The sequence below is a fragment of the Pinus tabuliformis genome, chromosome 1_1 (assembly GCF_031772625.1).
Source record: "Pinus tabuliformis cultivar Carrire ecotype Pingquan chromosome 1_1, CPIR1, whole genome shotgun sequence".
In the NCBI taxonomy this organism is placed as follows: domain Eukaryota; kingdom Viridiplantae; phylum Streptophyta; class Pinopsida; order Pinales; family Pinaceae; genus Pinus; species Pinus tabuliformis.
Window position 1 is genome coordinate 967,399,857 of NC_142297.1, and position 15,776 is coordinate 967,415,632.

Genomic DNA, 15,776 nt, shown 5'->3' on the forward strand with positions numbered 1-15,776 from the left:
ATAGTTTCCTTCTTAGGACTGAATTTGTCATGTGACAGTTTTATCTCTTCTATCCAAGCAGTTTTATCCACCCTCTTGGTTTGAATACAGTGTTCCATGAGGACGCGTCCCCTAGGGTGGTAGGCATGCTGCCTCACATTCCCCATGCTCCTAGGATGGAGTGACACTTGGGGAAATGTTTCCCCATGTCTTCCTTTTGGGGAAACCTGGGGAAACACAGGGGGAATTGTTTCTCGAGTGTGGGAGACATGTTTCTCCCAAAGGGATACTTTTGGGCACCCCCCCTAGAAAAGGGGTGCTTCTGCGCCCCCCGACACCGCCGCCCAGATTTTTGCTTATAAAGGCTTAAAAACATAGCAAAGAAAACTGAAAGAAATCTATAAAAGACCCTACCTTACTTTTATTTACTTTTTATTCACTTTTACTCCTTGATGCTCATTTTATATTCAATGTTCATTGTCCATTGTTAATTTTTAGTTTTAACTTTTGAGTCTTGGCTCTAGATACTTATGACCTTAGACCAAGTCTTTGACTTTTTACTATTGACTATTTTTGAGTTTGAGTAATTTCAATTATTCTTTCAAACTTAAGTATCTACGATTTTTCTTAGTATAAATAATATTATAGAATGATGAATTTAAATTGATGTATCAACATTTTACTATTTCTGTTTCACTTATGTTTTATGAATCAATGTATTTTATTAATGAATCTGAATCTGAATCATGTTGATATCATTTACAAGTTCGAATTTAGTACTATTTTAATGTTTACATTTTTGGCATTTACATTGCACAATGATGAATTTTCCCGGCATGAATTGTTATTGTTGGGTTTTTAAAATTATTATATTTATTTTATATTTTTAGAGACAGGAACCCTTATGCTACGGACCCTGACATCCCCTGGTCCCCCCTTGAATTTCCCTGAACTTTGTGGGTGCTTCCACATGTCCCCCATGTGTATCTCCACACTCACATGCTCCCCTATCTCGAAAACTTAGGATATTTCAAATTTTTATTCGAATCCCTAATATATATTCATTTATGGAGGAGTCTCTACCCTTTTCAGATTGCTCAAACTCATCTAGATCCCTACCCATGGAAAAGGTTGTACTTTGGGAGTTCTTTAAAGGGATTTTCTTTGTGATTTTCTTTTCCAAAAATGACAGAGTAGGCATCAGATATGCTTCAATTCAAACCTTTTTCTAGAAGCTTGGTTGGATTACCATCCCTTGTGTTTGTTTGTGACAGCCTCGAACCCTTTTCTTCTTCCTTGCTTAAAGTAATGCCACTATCTACCTTCCCATGTTATGCTATTTTACTTCCCATTTCTTTTAAGGCCTTGTCTTCAATTAGGTGGACAACCTCTACTGTGGATTCCAGTTTCCGTCCTCTTCATCTTTTTTGGCCACTTTGGCTTGAGCTTTTATTGCTTCTTTTGAAGTTTTGTCTTTCTTTTTGCAAACTGACCTGCTATTTCTTTTATGCAGTCTTTCCATATATGTGCAATGCCATGACATTTTAGGCATCTGAACTGTAACATCCAGTAGTCCAAAATCTGAATAAACTTGCATGAACCCTATTGTCCATGCCGCCTACACCTACCTACAAGTCAGTGAGAAAATCCTTCAACCCCACAAGGTGTGGTTGGTGGCATGGAACTCAGAGAAGGGGTTGTCACACTAATCCCGACTCTCTTCGTTTAAGCTATCTCCTAGGTTAGCTGGGGGGGTGGTCCCTAATGAAAAGTTAAGTTAAAAGATGTGAGTTTCTAGGAGAGTGTTATAGTGAAAATGGATTACTTTTAAGGATTTATGAGCAAATATGAAGTGAGCAACTTGAAATAACAATGCCAATCATTAATATGATTAAAAACCATAAAACCAGTGCCTTATAAGGAATTTGGTCAATAATTTAAAGATATATTTGCTCGAAGTAAAATGCAATGCTCTTAAAAGAGAAAAACAAAGTAACCCTGAAATGTAAATAAGAATTATTAGCACAAGATATGTAAGATACAAAATGCTTTTGAGATAATCAACTTTATAAATCAAAACATGTGAAACATATCTTTGCCAAAACCCAAAAATTAGTAATTAACTTGGAAATGTAAAAGAAAGGAAGTGCTAAACCAAGACATCAATATGCAATTAGACTTGAAACATGAAAAGAAAACACTTGTTTGAACTGATTACAATACTTGCTTTTGGAATAGGCTTTGCATATGAAAACTCAAACCATCGAGAGACAAGTAAAGTAAATGTAATGGAAAGTGCTTTTGGTTAATTTTATTAATTACCTCTACAACAAGATTACAATTTAACTTTTCAATCCTCAGACCTCACTCTCGCCCAATGATATGGATCTCACAGTGAGGAGTCAATAGAGGAGTAGAGGATCCCTAAGATGTCTACTTCAACCAACTTATGTTGGAGGTAAAATTTTAATGAGGTTTGGGGCCTTCCTACACTAAAATGCCTAGATGAAATGCAAATTGTGTTAATTCCCCAAATTAAAACAATGATACATGCAAATGCTTCAAAGAGATTGATTTGCAATGCTTGAAAATGAAATAGTGTTCAACATAAGTTGCAATTATAACTTCAATTGGGGTAATAAAATTAGCTTACAAGTGTTGCATGTGTTTCATCAATGAATTAAAATGATACAAGTAATTTGCTTGAAAGTAAAATTTGTTTCAAATAGACAATGACAATAAATTCCTTCGATATTCAAGATAACAATGTAGCATAAAATTGAAGCATGTGTTCAAATGCTCATAAAACAATTTACGAAGGTAAATGGAAACGAATCAAAGTTTGTTAAGAATATAAGATGCTTGCATGTAAATGATGAATTGCCCAAAGTGTAAGCTTGTAGCTCCAAGCAACAATGAGAAAAAAAATGCAAAGCTCTAATCAAATTGTAACAAACTTTAACTTAATGAAATGTGATAGTGAGGTTGTGTTAATTTCCAATTAAAGCATGCATGTAAGTGAATGAAGTATGGAAGCTTAAACCATGCAAATGTCAATCCACCCAAGAGAAGCCTTCTCCTAAATGGGGAGATAGGATACCATGGGAGAAATCCCAAGCTCGCACAAGAAAGTTAGATCTTTTATTAATATTACAATGAGAAGAGGGCCCTTAAAAGTTCTCAACTATACTTTAAGGAGAGTCCTCACAATAATTGCTTGAAACTTGGACACTAGACCTCCTTTCTTGAGAAAGTAGTGACAAAATCTCACAAAACTTATGTAAGGGAAACAAGGTGTGAGTTTCCTCCAAATGCCTAGGCTTAAAGAGGAAAATGGGCGGCCCTCTAGTGAACTCGACTTGGCCAAAATAAGCTTCAAAAGGGCTCATGACATCCTTGGAAATCGAACCCCCAACACTTGCCAAAGGTTCTGCAAACCCTTGTTAGATGTTGCGGGAAGTTGTTCTTCAAAATCTGCCACACAAGAGTTAGCAAACAATCCAAACAATGGCTGCAAAATAAGTTAAGTATTAATGGAAAAATCAGCAAGATAAAATATATATGTACAATTATAATTTACAAAAGGCTAAGTTAAAGAGTGAGAGTAAACTCTCGTCTTTTCTTAGCCATCTTCAAGCTCTTAGATAGCAAATGAAAGAAATGAAGTACAATGTTTTTTAAAAGAGATTTAAATTTAGAAGTTCTCGGCTTGTGTACAAGCTATGTGCTGAAATCCTTGCAAAACCACTTTGTAAGATAAGACTATGAAGGTTCAAAGAACAAGTGAGAGCTCCTTTAAGAATGTATTAAGAGTGGGTTGGTCTTTCCAAAGACTTCCCCTCACGCTTGATTCTATAATCCCAACAAGATGTTCCCTCTACAAAACTTCAATCAAGAATTAGTTCCATATAGATTTAACAATAAACAATGATAAGAAACTCTAGAGATTTATTTAAAACCAACTATAGCATTCCATACCTAGAGCATATTTCTAAATCAAATGTCAATGCAAGATAGCTCTACATTAACAAATCTACAAGAGCATATGGAACCAAATTAGATCAAAGCATGAGTAAAAGGAATTATACCAATGCTATTGCTCAACAATTCATCACACTCGAAAAGGAGGAACACTTCATGAATGAAACCCCAAAGTCTTTATTGATATTTCTCAAAGTGTACAAGGCAGCAACGCTTTCGCAAGCGCAATAGCTAGTAACAATGTTCTTCAATGTGAGAGCCCATGGCTCTATTATATAGAGAGTTGGGAGCAATTCCCAATGAAGAATGACAATGACAAATGGCATGAGGTGACAATCCCAAAGAGAAATTCGAATTTGTTGAATGGAGCTCCAATGCAAAGTGTAAAAATCGAATTTTGGCAAGTGGACATCATTTTCTTCTTCCCTTATGCGCCAAATTCGAATTTTATGGTGGAATGACAAGTGTATATGGGTGGTAACCCATGTGGGGACAATTTCCCACAAAAATCTCCACCAAATATTCTCCAAAATCCTCCCAAATGTGCATTAACTTCACAAATTCGAATTTCCAAGCAGCTTTTTCATTTAATGACAGAAATTCGATTTTATTTGAGCACATGCCCTTTCCTTGATTTTAGGAGTCCACATCACCTTGGGACTTCACTTTAACTCCCCTATAATTTTCCACCTCATTTGCACAACATTTAGCATGTGTGGATATTTATTTTTCTCCATCTGTTTAATTTCTGGGCTAATTAATTGCCAAATTTTCCACTAAACTTAGGAAAAGTGGGTTTTGAAGGTCCAAAACACATTATTAACCCCTTAAAGTGTGTCATAGTAGAAAGTTGAGGGTGAGAGGTGTTATGTTGATTACTCATACCCGATACAATTTCTCTAGACTACACTTACTACAATTTAAATACAATTTTATTTGCAATTTTTGACCAGCGGTAAATCTAAAAAATTAAAAAATGACTACTTAGACCTAACCAAATTCCACGAAATTTTTTGTGTGATCTAGTATGGTAATATACATCGACTCTAGACACTAAGATGTGTCAGGGGCTCAACCTTCAAACTGTCACCCCGGCTTTGAGGTAAAACGCGAGTGAAAAAACCTAAAAGATTATCCGCCTCTGAAAAAAAGAGATAGTTAACCAGATAAAAAAACACTCCAAGGTGTACTCGTTTGCTGATCAAGTCCCAACATCCTAGGCTTGTTACAAACTCAAAACTCATCATTACTAGTATCACTTATTACAATTCCCCGTAGGGTGTGGAATCTGGGTACAAGAAAGATGATGAGAAGATAGAAGTAGAGTTAAAAAACTCTGTTGACTGATGATATTTGATGGTACAAGTGTCTTCTGGATCGTCCTTGGGCATGGAGTCTTCATATAATCATCAGGTGCCACTCCAGTGGTCAACAAACCCTATATACTTTCCATTTCCTCCAGCAATCCCTTCCAATTGTCCAATTCCACAAAAAAGTTTACAACCTTCCTGTCCACTTTGGTATGAAAATCTACCTATAAATCAATGAAATTGCGTAGTTCTTCCCCTAAAGCTTTCAGGACTCTTGTTACATAACTTCATGGATAAGCCTGGAGATATTACCCATTCTGGCTGTGTGAAAGACGTTTCCTTTTGAGGATCAAATCCTGACCTCCAGCTTTTATGGTCTAGAAGGCAAGCCACCCATGAATTGGACTGTGAATTCATGTAATTTCTTTTCCACCCACTACCACAAAGTCCTCCTTGACTTGATTGCCCATTAATTTCCCTTTTAGGGCTTTGCGCGTTAAGGATTTAACTTCTTCCAATCCCACTTCCTATCCCAAGATGAAATTTACCTTCTTTTAATATATCGTACACTTTCTGTTCCATTTACCTTACAGAAATCCCAAATTAACTTCCCTCTCCCTCCTAGTGTCTTCCTCCTCTCCTCCTGCCCATTCAGCTGGACATAGAACTCAAAACTTCGTTACCAGAACCCTCAAACCTCAATTCTTCATGGATATGGGTAGTTCCTTTCTCCCCTTCAAGCCGTGACAAAAATGTCTCTTTGACACTGTTAGCAATAACATTCCTTCTGTCAACTCCCTTTCCAAGTTCTGCAGGTGTAAAGTTCTGTACTTCCCTCATTTAGACTAAGTACCAAAGTCTTATATTTTTGCCCTTTTCATATTGAATATCCGGAACTTCCCTTCCTTTCGGAATCTCCTTAGATTGGTGAGCTTTTCCTGGTGCCCTGACTAGGTCAGAGTCATTCCCTTGTCTCTTGTTGATCTCTTCAATGAAGGGCCTATATCCTCTCCAGATTTCAATCAGCTAATCCTTGGAACTGAATCTGGACTTTTTGCCTCCTTATAGCCCACCAAATCTTCATTTTGCCTTCCAAATTGTGCACATCAACTATGATGAATTCTATGGAAGGAGGTTCTACCAAAGAGGAGGCGTGAAAGGCTTTTTTATGAAATAAAATTTGCATAGAAATAATCTGGGTACGTATGAGAGTAAATCCTCCAAGACAAACATTTGTATTGATCATTGATAAATCCAATGCATGGGAGGAAGTTTTATACTTGATGGTGGTTCAGATTTATGTCTACATTTTTCCAGTTAAAACGTTATAGTTACATTTGTAAAGGCTAAAGTTCATATATAAGAGACAATAACTGCAAGATTTTTTTTTTCCACAGGGTGTTAGGTTCAATGAAAGCAATTTCATCAACAATACTTCAATGGTTTTTGGACTATGCCTGCGAGTATGTGCTACTTCAGCAAGAAAATATCCTTGCATGTTAATTTGATTCTAATTATATTTATTTTGGAGTGTCTCTCTTTATTTTTGCACTTCCTGTTTAATTGCCCTTTTCTAGTTTCCTCCTCAAACATGTTCACACTCAAGGTTGGTCCATGCAAGTATTTTGTATAGAATTTCTCAGCACATTTTTAACAATCTAGTTGTCAATTTTCTATTGTCAGGCCTTGCTAGAGCATCAGAAGAATCCAAAAAAACCACTGCAAAAGCATTATCACAGTTCTTTGGTACGTGGGTTTGTTTATTTATTTATCTGTTCATACCTTGCAATATCTGTGGCTGTTTACCCTTGGTTATATTATAGTATGATTAGTATATAATCTATGCTAGTTTCACATAATTTCTTTCCTTCTCTCTTTCTGGTTGAGGCTATATAACATGGACAATTAATCTCTTATTCCTTGCTACGTAGCCTGTTATACAGATTAATTTGTTTGACCTATTTGTGACTTTTGAGCATTATAATTTCTGATAAGCATATCTTTATGCAGCTAACAAAGTATTTGAAAGACTATTTGGAAGCCAAGGGCCGAATGGTTATGGTATGTTCATCTGTATTTGGTTCCTACCCATTAAATTGTTTTAATGGCCAATGCAAATGTTTGTACAAGTAATTATCTCCAAACTCAAATGCATGTCCTTAGAATGCTAATAAGTTGCTTGTATTATTTTGTGCAGAATATTAGAAGGCTAATTTATTTTCCTTTTTTTAGCACAGCAATGGTAAATCAAGTGCTCTTAGCACAATAGATTATTTTCCTTGATCTTCTAGAGTTTGGTTAGTTCTTGACATTTTAGTGTGTAGTATTGTTCCAAAGAAGTCAAGTCCTGATTTTTTTGTTTAAACCAAAGTTAAAAGGACTTGTATTGGTATTTCAGAGTTTGAAACCAAATATGCATCGACTCTTCATAAAAGAAGGCTCTCCATAAAATAGTCCAACCTAAACAGTTCATAAGATAAGATAAGATAATTTTATTAATGTCCACCAGATTACCACACAGTTCATAACATAGTATCCCACTATCTGCCCCCTCCCTCATTCTAAAATAAACACAGTCCTCCTTGTATCATTTACATCATCGACTCCTTTAAAAAAAATAGTCAACAGTCCTAAACAGGTCATTATTACATCCATTTGCCTTATACTCTGAGACAAAAAATTTACAATGAATCACAGAATTTAGATAAAGCTGTTTCTGTAGCTGAGACCCGAGAGGAGAGTGCCTCTCCTGAAAGCATGTTCAGTAAAGGTATCCTCCAGCAAAGTAATGCTTCCTTCGATAAGTGATCCACTTAGTGTTAAATTCAGGGTAAATATGAGTAAAGGAAAGATCAATATATATATATATATATATATATATATATTTAAATTTTTAAATTTTACCTCTTGAATTAGATTCATAATGGAAATTAATCATAAGTTTTTGATGTTATAATGCTGATTGGCTTATGTTATGAATATAATTATGTAAAAGTAATAAATATAGATAATAAATAATAATCACAATAGTATGTAATTAAAATAATAATTGGTTAAACAAAGAGGCATGTCTAAGGAGACATGCCAGTTCATAAATAAGGTCGTCTCATTCAGTTAGAAAAAGAAGATTCACATAAGCAATTCACTTGGTTTAAATTTTAAAATATCAGAAAATGGAAACCACATCAGAATTGCAGCATGCTATTTTGCGCCACAGGTTTCAAAAATCTACAAAGGTAGAGGGCTTGACCACAAAGATCCATTTGCAGCTTTAAAAGTGGATATTGCAACATATTCGCATCTAGGTGAAGTCCTTATGGTGGGTGATTTCAATGCTAGGACTGCAAGTGAGCAAGCTAGCATTCTTTGTTGTAAAGATGATTGTGACCCTATTTGGCTTACAGAAGAAAGTAATCATCAGTGGGAAAGAATTTCAGAGGACAAGGGCTGCAATATCTTTGGTGAACAATTGCTTACTCTATGTGGAGCCTTTGATTTAGTCATTTGTAATGGCTTGACTAGATGGGCAAAGTCCGGTAATTTCACTTGCAATACTTACAATGGAGCAAGTGTGGTAGATTATGTAATTTGCTTGCATGGTTTGTGTGAGAAAATGGAAGAAATTTTGATTGGAGCTCAGCTGTGGGATTTGAAATTAGGTCACAAGCCAATTTATTTATTTTTCTCTTGGATTAGAAAGAAACAATTAGAGTAAAAAATTCAGCATGTCCAACAAAATCTCCGACAGGGCAGAATTCTTTTGACCTCTGAAAATTATAACACCTTCAAAATGACGCTAGAGAGGCTCTTTGAGAAGGAGAAAATTACAATTCACAACCTTCATAGCCATGAATTAACACATTTAATTCAATGCGCACTTGCAAAGTGAAAAAGAACAAAAATTAAGAAATCTGAAACAAATTGCTTTCCGGTTAATGCTTGGTTTGACGAGGAATGCAAAAAGGCAAGGAGAATGTGGAAAGAGTCAAACAAGGATAACATAAAACTCAAATATTACAAGCAGTTATTAAGCAAGAAAAAGGCTGGTTTCATGGTTTCAAGGAGGGAAGAACTAATCTTCCTTGGGAAAAATAATCCCAAATTATTTTGGAAGGAGCTCCAACCGAAAAAGATACAAATTGGAAATAATATTATTGCTTCTAAATGGTTTGACTATGCAAGACAAGTCTATGAGCAGGTTCCCAAGGTTGACCCTCCCCCCTTGGTCAACACTGACACTGAACTCTTCACGGTACAAGAGGTAGAGATGGGTATCAAGAAGTTGGGTGTTGGAAATGCAAAAGACTTAGCTGAACTCCAAGCAGAATATCTAAAGTGGGGCGCAAAGATTCTTGCACCTCACATTACAAAAATCTTCAACAACGTCATACAACAAGGGCTCCCCGCAGATTGGACAACTAGTCTGGCAATACCTCTTTTCAAGAGCGGTGATGTCAATAATCCATCCAATTATAGGGCCATCATGATAAACCTTTTGTTTGCAAAGCTATTTGGAAGCATGCTAGAAAACAAAATTAGCAAGTGGGCAGAAGAAAGAGATAAGCGTGCTAAAGGGCAAGCAGGTTTTAGACCTAAACATTCCACAGTTGATCATTGTATAACTTTAAGGCACATCATTGAAAAAGTTTGTGAGAAAAAGGAAGAAGTCTTTTGTTGCTTTGTTGATTTCAGAAAAGCGTTTGACTCGGTTCCTAGGGATAAAATTTGGCAGAGAATGGAGGAACTTGGGGTCCCTACACATTTGAGAGCAGCTGTGCATAGGCTGTATGAAGAGGTGAAAGTCAAAATTAGAACTTCAACAGGCATTTCTAAATGTTTGGAAGCGATATCGGGGTCAAGCAAGGTTGCCCATTGTCTCCTACCCTTTTTGGTTTATATATCGACAAGCTTGAGGAGTGGTTAAATTCGCAAGGGGGTGATGGTATCTATTTGTGAAAGTTTGTTATAAGGCTTCTTTTGTATGTAGGTGACCTTATTCTGATTGCTAAATTGGCTCTTGGTTTGCAAGAGCACTTACTATCCCTTGAGCATTTTTGTAGAAGTGTGGGAATGCAAGTCAATATCAGCAAAACGAAAGTAGTGGTCTTCTCTAAGAAAAGAAAACGTAACCAGCATAAGTTCTACTTTGAAGACAACATTCTGGAAGAAGTTGCGGATTACAAATACCTTGGAATTGACTTCAACAAAAATCTAAGCTGGAATGGTTGTAGAAAGAAAAGAACTTTGGGGGGCTGGAAAGCACTTTATGCTTTTCAAAATAGGTGTAGAGAGGCAGAGTTATGGGACTGGAAGACCACTCAAACTCTTTTTGGGCTTCTAGTGATTCCTGTGATTCTCTATGGTTGTGAACTGTGGGCTAGCAATACCTCCGACATGCAGTTGAGACAAATTGAGAAAATTCAAAAGCGTTTGATTACAAACAAATTTAAGATTAAAAATACAATTTCTTATGATATCTTGTTAAATGAAACAGGGACTGCTCCTATTGAAGCAATTGCTATGGTGCGAGTCATAAGGTATTTAAAAAAAATTGAGCAAATGGAAGAGGGTAGATGGCCTGAGGTTGTCTTTAATGATAGATTGTGCAAGAGAAAAAAAACTTGGATGCAACAAAATAGCAAACGGTTTAGTAAATGGGGTGTTTGCTTGAACACGTGTCCCATAAACAACAAAGAGATAAAAGCTTTTGTTATGGAAAAGTTCCACAAACGTACTTGGGATAAGGAGCTAGGAAGAAAGAAAAATTACTATATTGAAGTGTTTAATCCCACTCATAATCATCAACCAAAAGCATACATAGAGGCCAATATCTCTTGGAGAGCCAAAATTCTTATTGCTCAATTAAGGACTAATTCTCATAAACTCCGTTGTGAAACAGGGCGCTGGAAAAGGCCAAAGGAAGTGTGGGAGGAAAGGGTATGCATTTTTTGTTCTTTCGGAAAAGTGGAAACAGAAAAACATTTCATTTTAGAATGTGAGGCCTTCAAAGACAACAAAGAAATTTATGCAGGTATGCTGGCAGCTAGCTCTTGGGATAATCTATTTAGCGAGGGGTTTGTCGAGAAGCTGGCAACATTTATTGTGAAGCTTCACAGAAAAAGGGTCGAATACATCAAGCAGATGAACAAGCAATTTGTCCCATAGGCTATCTTTAGCCTCGTGGACGTTAAAATAATTTCTTTCTTCTTTCTTTCTTCTAAAGGGACACCTGCTTGGTATATAAGTAGGCCCTTCACTCTCATTTGTATCATTCTCATTCATACATTGTAATATATATTCTTGTATCTCAATGGAGATCTACATATTCCAAGTCTTCTGGAGTATTTAACGTGAAAAATGAACTTTTTTCATTCCATTTGATATCAGAGCAGTTCGATCCTCTGGCTGCTCAACCGCTACACAAAGTCGTGTTTTCTGATTTGGGTCGTTGACTGTCAAATTTGTCAACATTGTTGCTGTTGAAGCGTTTTGTTACAAAAATTTGGCGTTTCTCCTATTGCCATTTTCACTCTCATTTGTATCATTCTCATTCATACATTGTAATATATATTCTTGTATCTCAATGGAGATCTACATATTCCAAGTCTTCTGGAGTATTTAACGTGAAAAATGAACTTTTTTCATTCCATTTGATATCAGAGTAGTTCGATCCTCTGGCTGCTCAACCGCTACACAAAGTCGTGTTTTCTGATTTGGGTCGTTGACTGTCAAATTTGTCAACATTGTTGCTGTTGAAGCGTTTTGTTACAAAAATTTGGAGTTTCTCCTATTGCCATTTGGCCATTAAAAAAAAAGATCATCGGAAAAAAGAAAAAGAAAAAATCAAAAATTTGAATTTTTATTATTATAAATAATTAAATGGAAAAAACAAAAAAAAGTGATTTATATAGGAGAAAAAATATTAAAAAAATAAATAGTGTATTACCTGCGACTGCGTCCCCGTCTTATCATTGCCTGTCCAAAACACAAATTGTCGCCTCCGCACAACGTTGTCCTCGCTCGAGGAATCACCCCCAAAACCCCCGACGACCGAACCTTCCACTGCCATTGCTGCTATGGTTGCGGTGATCTCAAAATATATATAAAAAGAAAGGAAGCAACCACTAACAACCGCCGCCTCAGCGATAGAAGGTCGCAAGCCTCCATTACATTAACAATTGCAAACAGTGGCACAACCACAACCTATCCCCTGTCGTCGTCGACCTGCTCCACTACCGCCATCGTTGGTTTTTCTCACCAGATTTTTCACCACAATTTTCAGCCCAACATCCTTGTTCGAACTCCAAGCTGTACTGCAACCACATCCATTTGCTCTTTGTCACTCTCATTCATAGTGCCAATTCGAATTCGTTTCATTTTCGCAATCTCCTTACGGAAGTTAGAAGTCGTGACTCCTATATGTACGGTTGTCACCTTGTATCAAAAGGTAAACAATTACGAGTTAAACATTATTAAGGAATTATTTAAAAAGCTAATATATAAATACTATTAAATTTTAAAAATTTATAAAGGGCTAAATCTAGAGCTATAAGGGGATTTATAAAGAGGCTTTATTATTTTTTGAAGAAGTGAGTCATATATATATATATTTAAAGTTGTGAAACTTGACAAGGAAGTCAAAGAAAAATAAAGTTGAAGTACTAATTATGAAGACAAAAAAATTATATATTGGAAGAATTTTAGATTTTCGCTTCATACCCCCTTGGAATACCTTGGATTTTCGCTTCATTTTTCTGAGTTTGTTTGGTTTTTGACACTGTGGACTTTTTGTCAGGCCAGGCAGTAACTCCTCAACCAAAAATTGATTCGTGTTTATTCCTTCAGGGAGGTCTTCATTTAATACATGAGGGAGAGACTATTCAGTTCATCTCCCGATCACTGTTCATATTACTTATTTATCTATTTACATTATATTCACCCAATCATGAGGATTAGGTGTCAACATTCCCCCCCCCGCCCCCCACCCTTCTTAATCTGAAGGGATGTTGGTGAGTCCAAGCATCATTCTGAATCATTCAAGCTTTTCTCTTCCAAGCGCTTTGGTGAAGATGTTTGCAATTTGCTTATTTGTACAACAATGACGGAGATGGATTGTTTTGGCCTCAACATGATGTCGAATTAGATGATATTTAGTATTGATGTGCTTCGTTCAATCATGGAACTTTGGGTTCTTGGCCAACTTTATTGCAGAGGTATTGTCAATCAATAGTGGAGTTGATTGTACTTGTTTTACCTGCAAATCTTCAAGAATTTTCCTGAGCCACACAATTTCTTTTGTTGCTTCAACTGCTGCCATGTATTCTGCTTTTGTTGTGGAATCTGCTGGAACTGATTGTTTGCGTGATCTCCAGGAGACAACTCCTGATCCAAGACTCATAGCATATCCTGAAGTAGATACCCTTGTTTCTTTGTCTCCATCGAAGTTTGAATCAGAGTATCCAATCAAGCTGAAGTCGTCCACCTGTGTATACTTGATTCCAAAGTCTTGAGTTCCCTTCAAGTACCTTAGAATTCTTTTTGCAGCAAACCAATGTCCCTCACAAGGCTTTTGCATAAACCTGGAGAGGATTCCAACAGCAAATGAAATGTTTGGTCTAGTAGTAGTTAGGTAGTTGAGACTTCCTACAAGCTGTCTGTACTCTGTTGCATCCTCAAATTCTTTTCCTTCAATAGATGTGAGCTTTAAGTTTTGTTCCATTGGAGTAGTAAGAGGATTGCATTCTGTCATGCCAAACCTGTTCAACAGATCTCCAATGTATTTCTTTTGAGAAAGAAATATGGACTTCGAATGTTGGGTTATTTCAATGCCAAGATAGTAATGAACATAGCCCAAATAAGTCATTTCAAAACTTTTCCCCAATTCCTTCTTTATGGATGCAATGTAGCTTTCATTGTTCCCTGTCATCAAAAGATCATCTACATATACCACAAGATATACAACTGTTTTGCTAACTTTCTTGACAAATAAAGTTGCATCATCAAGATCATAATGTTTGAAATTGAGTTTCAGAAGATGCCCAATTAGTTTTTCATACCAGGCTCACGGTGCTTGTTTGAGGCCATACAAGGACTTCACAAGTTTGCATACTTTATGTTCATGTCCTTTCATAACAAATCCTTCAGGCTGAGACATAAAAACATTCTCTTTTAGATCTGCATTTAATAAAGCAGTTTTTACATCCATTTGATGGACTTTCCAACCGTTCTGAGCTGCTAGTGCAAAGAGTGTTCGGATGGTAGCCCATTTTGCTGTGGGGGCAAAAGTCTCCTAATAATCGACCCCTTCCTTCTGTGCAAAATCTTTTGCCACAAGCCTAGCTTTGTGCTTGTCAAGTGAGCCATCAACTTTATACTTGTTCTTGTAGATCCACTTGCAACCAATTGGTTTGGTTCCTAATGGAGGATCAACCAGCTTCCAAGTGCCGTTCTTTATGAGGGCATCATACTCCTTTTGCATTGCTTCTTTCCATTCATCATGAGAAGCAACTTCTTTGAAGTAAGTTAGTTCAAAATCTGTAGACAAGTTCAATTCACAATCATAAGAAACATCCATATCAACAGGTGAATTAGAGTCATCCACATCACCTCCATTTTGCCGGTTTGAATTTCTGGTTCCTGTCTTTCCAACTTCATCAGGATGAACACTTTCAAGTGTCTTTGTCAGCCACTTTGGGGGACCTTTCTGAGATGGTCCAGGCTGCTCTATTGGTTGAGTTGGGACTGAATCAAGATTGAGCCTCCCAATTCTATCAATTACATCACTTAAAGCATCATCCGGAGTTTCATGCGGGGGAGAGTGTTCTTCAGAAGAAGATTCCACATGTTGATCTCGTATAGGAATCCCCCCTTCAAGATGTGGAATCTGATTATCAAATTCTTGAAATGATTTTGCTTTTGCGAATCTATCCAAGCGATCAAGTTGCCGCTCAACAACATTGTCAGTTTTGGATGATTCAAGAAAAATTACATCTCTAGATACAACAAACTTTTTATTTACTTCATCATAGAGATGGTATGCTTTGGAGGTGTTTGAATACCCCAGGAAGATACACTTACGACTTCTAGCACCAAGTTTGTTTCTATGTACCTTTGGTATCAAGGCATAACAGGTGGAACCAAAGACCCTGAGATGCTTTACCGAAGGAACATGTCCATACCACATTTCATAAGGAGTCTTGTTTCTAATAGCATTAGATGGACATCTATTCTTTATATATGCAGCACATAGAACAACATCAGCCCAAAACATTATCTTTACATTTTTGAAGAAGAGCATGGATCGTACCATATTTAAGATTGTCCTATTCATTCTTTCAGCTACACCATTCTGTTGGGGATTATAAGGCACAATTGTTTGATGTTTGATCCCATGTTGGCGAAGATAGTTTTCAAATTCATTTGATGTGTATTCTTTTCCACTATCAGTGCGAATAGACCCAATATGAGATTGTGCATCATTTTCAATCCATTTATGAAAATCCTTGA

The 15,776-nt window shown here is 36.5% G+C and overlaps 1 protein-coding gene across 3 annotated transcripts in view; it reads left to right on the forward strand.

Annotated features, from left to right (window-relative positions):
- LOC149217728 (uncharacterized) overlaps positions 1-15,776 on the forward strand; it is a 376,727-nt gene that overhangs the window by 149,883 nt on the left and 211,068 nt on the right. For all 3 annotated transcript variants that reach the window (XM_089393070.1, XM_089393071.1, XM_089393072.1), the window contains exons 6-8: positions 6,668-6,733; positions 6,954-7,016; positions 7,281-7,331. In XM_089393070.1, coding sequence (XP_089249196.1) covers positions 6,668-6,733; positions 6,954-7,016; positions 7,281-7,331 — 180 coding nt within the window. The remainder of the gene's footprint in view (positions 1-6,667; positions 6,734-6,953; positions 7,017-7,280; positions 7,332-15,776) is intronic.